At 48.6% G+C, this 7,908-nt stretch overlaps 1 protein-coding gene across 1 annotated transcript; it reads left to right on the plus strand.

Annotated features, from left to right (window-relative positions):
• The first annotated feature begins 1,292 nt into the window (after positions 1–1,292).
• Positions 1,293–2,780, plus strand: Htr1d (5-hydroxytryptamine receptor 1D). The gene has a single exon (XM_051171406.1). The coding sequence runs from the start codon at positions 1,293–1,295 to the stop codon at positions 2,415–2,417; it is 1,125 nt and encodes a 374-aa protein (XP_051027363.1). The 3' UTR covers positions 2,418–2,780.
• The last annotated feature ends 5,128 nt before the right edge of the window (positions 2,781–7,908 follow it).

The following is a 7,908-nucleotide window of genomic DNA, read 5'->3' on the forward strand; positions in this document are numbered from 1 at the left end:
AAAAAAAAAAGAAAGAAAGAAAAAGAAAAAGAAAGAAAGAAAGTGGAGGCAGGAGGATCAGGAGTTCAAATATCAACCTAGACATTTCAAAGAGTAAATTTAAGGCTGTTGAGGGCTACGTGTGACTCTGTCTTTAAAAAGCACCATTGTTCCCTGCCTTTCCTCACAAGTCATTTGTACTGACTCTAGGACACTTGGAAAGTTCAGATGAATAGAAGTAAGTCACCCTGTACCCTCTGACAACGTGTGGACAATGTGGTGTTCCTTCTGGGAAACTTTCTTTCCCCCAGGTCTGGCTTGGCTTGTTTAGCCTCCATTGCTGCATAAACAGAGTGACGCTTTCTGATTCAGTATGCAGCGCTGACTTCATGTGCTTGCAACAAACCTATGATACTTCCAACAGCTAGGACACTCTGTCCCCTCTGGGAATTGTGTGGGTGGGGCACATCACCACAGTCATGTTCTTGGTGGCGAGAAAGTCAAGTTTACAGTCCTGGGGGACAGCATGAAGCTGTATCTTTTCCATCTTACCATTTCAGGGCTCAGCATCCTCCTTTGAGGATCTAATTCTACTTTCTTTTTCTTTTTCCTTTCTCAAACCTCAGAGCTTCTGAACACGTACGTCTCTGTCTCCGTCTCCGTGAACCAGCGGTGACCCATTTGTTTTTTGCCTTCTCCCAGCTCATGCATTCTTTGAGTCTTGGTAACAGGAATGTTTTGTCTGGTCAGATTCAAAGCCGTCAGCAGGAGAGAACCAACACTGAGGACTCATGACGTGTCGGGAGGATCCTGGGAAAATGGAGCTGCTGGTGGCACACCTCTGAATCAGCTGGTCCTTCTTGCCTCCCAGTGTTCAAAGCTCTTTGGAGGAATTGACCTGAGGTCCAGAGTCTTCTCTAAGTATGAACAGGGAAATGTTGAAGTTTTTGTTAAATAGGTTGACATCTGATGTTTTGAAAAAGAGCTAGAATGCCAAAGACATGAACCCCAGAGCCCTACCCATCCTCCTGTGAGACCCTGGTAATTGTCTAAGAAATCTATCATGTGTCCACCGGGCTGGGAAAGGTTCCAGAACCTCAAGGTGCATTGGGGTTCATCTGCTTCCAAAAGCAGCTAGCAGTGGTCTTGATGTTCCTTCTGGGCCACGCCCTGAGGTCTCTCTGCTGTGCTCAGTTCTGACTTATGGCCTCCACGATTGTGAGGCCGAAGGATGACCTTGTTCTTTGGGTGGGACAGCGGTGAAGGAAGGAGCTGTGCATGTAGAAGTCTGCGGAAAGAAAGAAACACCAAGCATGTCTCTGGCAAACCAGTCCATCGAAGGTCTTCCCCAGGAGGCCTCCAACAGATCCCTGAATACTACAGGGGCTTGGGACCCACAGGTCCTGCAAGCGCTCAAAATCTCCCTTGTGGTGGTCCTCTCCACTATCACCCTGGCCACGGTCCTCTCCAATGCCTTTGTACTCACCACCATCTTACTCACCAAGAAGCTCCACACCCCGGCCAATTATCTCATTGGCTCCTTGGCCACCACCGACCTCCTGGTTTCTGTCTTGGTCATGCCCATCAGCATAGCCTATACCACCACTCGCACCTGGAACTTTGGCCAAATCTTGTGTGATATCTGGGTGTCTTCTGACATCACCTGCTGCACGGCCTCCATCTTGCATCTCTGTGTCATTGCTCTGGACCGATACTGGGCCATCACTGATGCCCTGGAGTACAGCAAGCGCCGGACAGCTGGCCACGCGGCAGCCATGATTGCGGCAGTCTGGGCCATCTCCATCTGCATTTCCATCCCACCACTCTTCTGGCGTCAGGCCACGGCTCATGAGGAAATGTCCGACTGCCTGGTGAACACATCTCAGATCTCTTACACCATCTACTCCACCTGTGGGGCCTTCTACATCCCGTCCGTCTTGCTCATTATCCTGTATGGCCGCATATACGTAGCCGCCCGGAGTCGGATCCTGAACCCACCCTCCCTCTACGGGAAGCGCTTCACCACGGCCCAGCTTATCACGGGCTCCGCGGGCTCCTCACTCTGCTCCCTCAATCCCAGCCTCCACGAGAGCCACACACACACAGCCGGCTCTCCTCTCTTTTTCAACCAAGTGAAAATCAAGCTCGCTGATAGCATCCTAGAACGAAAGAGGATCTCTGCAGCTCGAGAAAAGAAAGCCACTAAAACCTTGGGCATCATTCTGGGGGCCTTTATCGTCTGCTGGCTGCCTTTCTTTGTGGTGTCGCTGGTCCTCCCCATCTGCAGGGACTCCTGTTGGATCCACCCGGCTCTCTTTGACTTCTTCACCTGGCTAGGTTATTTAAACTCCCTCATTAACCCCATCATTTATACCGTGTTCAACGAAGACTTTCGACAAGCATTTCAAAAAGTTGTCCACTTCCGGAAAGCCTCCTAGTCGGATTTGGGGGTTTATCTGTTATGCCCTGTAACCCGGCTGGGTTTGCCTTTTTTTTTTTTTTTTTTTAATTTATTTTTTATTACTCTTGTTTCTCTGAGACCTGGGCTGATTTGTGCCGTCTTGGGTCTTGGATTAGTCAATAGATTTGTTCTGTGTTCAACTGCCAGCATCCTCTAGACTTCGGGATCACCTAAAGCTAGGCCATTGTGTGAAAGGGGGCAGGACTGAAGACATCCCTCGCCACAATAGCCACATGGTTTTCTGCACTGGAAGAGATATAAGCTACAGGACTAAGGTGAGAAACTGTCTTATTCTCTCTCAGGCTCAGAGTAAAGGCCTTCTGGTCTACCTAGGGTTTTAACAGAGGGCTGTGCAAAAGGGCTGGGATTGATATCTTGCATAAAAAGAGAATTTGGAATTAGAAAGGAGGGGCCCCCATCTCCTGTAGCTCTTTGATTAGAAAACAACACCCGGGAACTGCATCCACTGGGTCTCTGTTGTCCATAAGGAAAGAGATACCAGTGACACAGAGTGACATGGAGAGAGAGGTTTAGAAGGTAGCTGCAGGGGAGAGGGATACTTGAGACTAGGTCCACTACTCAGCGTCCTTCATTCTTCCCCTGTCTCTATTATATAATGTCCTGAAGTTAAAACCCACACCGTGCCACTCAAGAAGACTGACAAGTGTTGGACCCATCAACCTTTGAATGGGACACCCCGTTCTACCCACTCTGATTTTTTTTTCTGAATTATTATTATTATTATTATTATTATTTTTACAACTCACTGTCATCAGAGTTCTTAAGATGTTGAGTCTTATCAAATAAAAAGCATGAGATGTAGTGAGCAGTGGTGTCTTTACAAAGTTATTTATTTACCTGTTGTTTGGTTATGTGTGTATATGGTGTGTGTATGTGTGTGTGTGTGTGTGTGTGTGTGTGTGTGTGTGTGTGAAGGTGTGGCATGCTACAGTGCATGTGTGGAGGTCAGAGGACCACTTCTGGCGTCAGTCCTCTCTTACACCTTGTTTGAGGAAGGGTCTCCCTTGTTTCCACCGCTGCCTTGCATGTTCTAAGCTAGCTAGCCCACAAGCTCCAGGGAAGGGCGTTCTGTCTCCACCTCCTGTCTCATCACAGCAGTGTAAAGATTGCAGACATGCACCTCTGCATCCAGCTGTTGCGGCAATGGAACTCAGGTTGTCATACTTGGATGGCAAACACTCTCAGAGCCACCTCTCCACCCCCTACCCCCTTACACCCACCCCCCAGCCTTCATGAGCCATAAAGTCTTTTTTTTCCTCTTCTGCCCTGATGTACTACAGACTTTCAACTTAATTCGGTTCACAGCATCCACTGAGCACCTACCTCACACCAGGCCCTGTGCCCAATGTCTTAGTTAGCATTTGTTCTAAGAGTGAGCCTCGTCACTGTGGAGGCCTGTGTAATGTGACAACTGAAAACTGAGAAACTGGGCCTGGCAAGGTGGCTCAGTGGGTACAGATACTTCCCACCAAATCTGAAGACCTGAGTTTGATTCCCAGAACCCACATGGTAGACAACCATCTCCCTCAAGCTCTCCCCTGACTTCTGCACATGCTCTCTTCCTCCTCATCTTAAAAGTGTGAGAACTACATCTATGGCTGGAGGAGGGCTTTGTTAAGAGCCCCGGTGGGAGGACAAGGGACTGGAGTTGCCATGAGGTGTCTGAGGAGAATAAGCAGAGCACACGGTCCCAGGTGAGACAGAGCATGGGAGCCTCTGAGGTATCCCGTGAGGCCTCAGTCACAGGGAGCTGAGTGTGAGCCAGATATCAGGAAGGCTGGGAAGGAGAGAGGGGCTGCCCAGAAGGAGAAGTTTGTTCAGGATGTATTCCAGGGCCCTCCCGCTCAGAATCACTCCACAAGCTTGCTGACCCTGGATCCCTGCTCTCAGATCCACTGTTGCAGAACCTCTGACAGTGAAGGCCAGGAGTTTGTTTTGTGACAGGGGTTCACTGGGTTGTTCAGGTTGACTTTGAAGCTTAGGTTGGCTCAAGTGATCCTCTCGTTTCAGCATCCCAGTATCCTAGGTTACGGGCTAAAGTCTGCTCTCTAAGTAAGCCCACTTCTTGTACTGGGAGAGTTCTATGCCTTACACCTTGGGAATGGTACAGAGAGGCTATGCGGCCTCTCTCTGAGGCAAGGACAGTCAGTGTGCTTGTTGCTCCTCTTTGCCTGGTAGGCTCCATGCTTCCGTCCTTCCTTCTTTTTGTGTTTGTGGGGTGTGTGTGTGTGTGTGTGTGTGTGTGTGTATACACCCATGCATACACATGTAGAGGCCACAGAAGGACATCAGATGTCTTCTTCTATCATTCTCTGTCTTATTCCTTTAACTCAGGACCTCTTGATGAACCTGGCGACTTTTGCTGGGCTGGCTGGCTAGTAAGCTCCCAGAACCAGCCTGTCTCAGCCCCTCAGTGCTGGGGTTAAAAGAGTGGGTGGTCAGCCAGCCATGGTAGCGCATGCCTGTAATCCCAGCACTTGGGAGGCAGAGGCAGGTGGATCTCTGTGAGTTCGAGGAGAGCCTGGTCTACAAAGTGAGTCCAGGGCAACCAGGGCTACACAGAGAAACCCTGTCTCGAAAAACCAAAAAAAAAAAAAAAAAAAAGAAGAGTGGGTGGTCATGTCTGGGTTTTGTAGGTGCCGAGGTTTTGAAACTGGGTTATGCTGGCACAGAAGCATTTTTTTTTTTTTAATCTCCTGAGTCATCTCCTCAAGTCCCCCTGTTCCCTTTTCCTCCTTCCTCCCTTCATTCCTTCTTTAGAAGTAAGATCTCCTGTAGCCCTAGCTCTCCGTGAACTCTCCATAGATGGGAGGATGACCTTGAACTGATCCTCCTGCCTCTACTTCCCCTGAGTGCTGTTACAGGCGTGCACCGCCCCCAGGTAATTTATAAGGTCTTGGGGGTCAAAACCAGGGCACCGGGCAAGCAGTCTATCAACCCCCAAGCTTGTAAGGCTTGTTTGTCCCATCTCCTCGCCTTGCTTTGAGATGTCTTCCTGACCCAGGAAAGAGTGGGAATTTAGAGTCTAGATAGGAAAGCATTCTATGGCTCTGTGACATCGGATGCAGGCTTTGGTGTCACACTTGGAACTGAGCCCCAGTTCTGTGGAATAGCAGCTGTGTGATGCAGGGGTGGATTGCCGAAGCGCTCTGTGCTTCTGTATCTTATCTGTTGAGTGGGGTCATCTGTACTGAGCCCACGGGAAGCTGTGAGGGATGAACAAGGTAGGGAACATAAGCACTTTGCCCAGTAAAATGTCAAATGTCACCGGTTGCTTACTGTGCAAGATCTTTGAGCAAATTATAAAAGAAGTTCAAATGCCGAAAGCCTTCCAGGCCTGTCCCGACTAGACCAAAAGTCAACAATGATTTTACAAACAGCTTTTCGAGATATAATTTACACGTGTCACACAATTAAAAGGGCTGGGGGCGTAACTCAGGAGAAGAGTGCTGTGTAGTTTAGGAAAGGCCCTGGGTTTAGTCCAGAGCACCGAAACATCCACAACAATGCCTGGGTGTGATGGTGCATGTCTGCAATCCCAGCACTCAAGCTGAGGTAGGAGGAGTGCCTTGAGTCTGAGGCCAGCCTGGACTATATAGAAAGATCTCATTTCACAAAAACAGGGAGCGCTGGGTGGTGGTGGTGGTGGTGGCAGCGGCGGCGGCGGCAGTGGTGGCAGCAGTGCACATCTTTAATCCCAGCACTTGGGAGGCAGAGGCAGACAGATCTCTGTGAGTTCGAGGCCAGCCTGGTCTACAAGTGAATCCAGGACAGCCAAGGCTACACAGAGAAACCCTGTCTTGGAAAAAAAAAAAAGCCAACCCCCCCCCAAAAAAATGAAAAGAAAGAGGAAAAGAAAAAAAGAAAAAGGAAAGAACCTGGTAAAGTGGGTGGCACATACCTTTAATTCTAGCACTCAGGAGACAGAGGTAGGCAGATCTCTGTAAATTCCAGGCCAGGCAAGTCTATGCAGAGAGTTCCAGGACAGCCAAAGCTGCATAGTAAGACTGTCTCAAAAGAAATAACACACACACAAAAACAGCCACTTTCATTTCCCACTCACCCACATAAGGAGACCCGGTACTCCTCAGCTAGCCCCTGCTTTAATGACTATACAGATACTTTCTGGCCTGTAGATGTTTGGTTGTTTTTTGTTTTTCGGGTTTTATTTTGTTTGTGTTTTGGTTTTTCAAGAAAGGGTTTCTCTGTGTAGCCTTGGCTGTCCTAGACTCACTTTGTAGACCAGGCTGACCTCGAACTCACAGAGATCTGTCTTTTTTCTCTTTTTTAGATATCTATTTATGTATGTATGTGTGTACACATGTAGATGTGTGTGAGTATGCACAAGCTCTGGGCATGTGTGGAAGTCCGAGAACAAGTTGTGGGAGCTAATTTCTTCCCTCTCCTGGTATATAAATGGTCATCAGGCTTGGTAGAAAGCACCTTGACCCACTGAGCCCTCTTGATTGCCCCAGTCTGTAGACTTTTTTTTTTTTTTTTTTTTTTTTTTGAGACAGGGTTTCTCTGTGTAGCCTTGGCTGTCCTGGACTCGCTTTGTAGACCAGGCTGGCCTCGAACTCACAGAGATCTGCCCGCCTCTGCCTCCATGAGTGCTGGAATTACAGGCAGGTACCACTGCACCTTGCTTGGACTTTTCATATACACGGAATCCTGCTGCTTGTTGGCATACGCCTGAGATCCCAGCTCTCAGGAAGCTGAGGCAGGGGGATCATGAGGCCAGCCTGGTCTGCAGAATGAGTCAAGGTTACACGGCATAATCCTGTCTCAAAAAAACAAAACAAAACAAAACTGGAGAGGGGGTGGGGGTGGGGAAAAGTGGTGTATGCCTTCAATCAGAGTACTATAGAAGCAGGGTCAGGTGGATCTCCATGAGTTGGAGACCAGTTTGGTCTCTATAGTGAGTGAGTTCTAGGCCAGCCAAGGCTACATAGTCAGACCCTATCATAAAACCAAACCAAACCAAACAAACAAATAAAAAATTAAAGCCAGAATCTTATTACCATGGGTGATCTTGGAGGCCGGCTTCTTTCATTTGTATAGTGTTTTCACAGCTCATCCAAATTGCAACATAGGTTATCTTCCTTACTGTTGCTGCATCGTGTGGCCTTACCCCATTTTATTCACCAGCTGAGGGCATTTGAATTGCCTCCACTTTTTAGCTATTGCCAACGAGGTTGTAAATATCCAAGCCCAAGCTTTGGTGTGGACAAAAGGTTCAAGTGGACTCGACTGGTCGGGTGACAGCTGCGTGTGGGCTCCTGCAGGTCGGTCTCCTCACTGCTTTCCAGAGCAGCCACACCGGGTTCCCTTCCCAGTGGCAAAACATCAGGGTTCCACTCTGTCCCTCTGCATTCTGTGGCTCCTGCTATTGTCTGCCTTTTTTTTTTTTTTTTTTTAATTGGCGCCGTGCTAGTGGGTGTGACGTG

Source organism: Acomys russatus, chromosome 29, assembly GCF_903995435.1.
Source record: "Acomys russatus chromosome 29, mAcoRus1.1, whole genome shotgun sequence".
NCBI classification, from domain to species: Eukaryota; Metazoa; Chordata; class Mammalia; order Rodentia; family Muridae; genus Acomys; species Acomys russatus.

Coding starts and splice junctions, on each gene's coding strand:
- Htr1d (XM_051171406.1), top strand. CDS start 1,293: ATGTCTCTGGCAAACCAGTCCATCGAAGGTCTTCCCCAGGAGGCCTCC.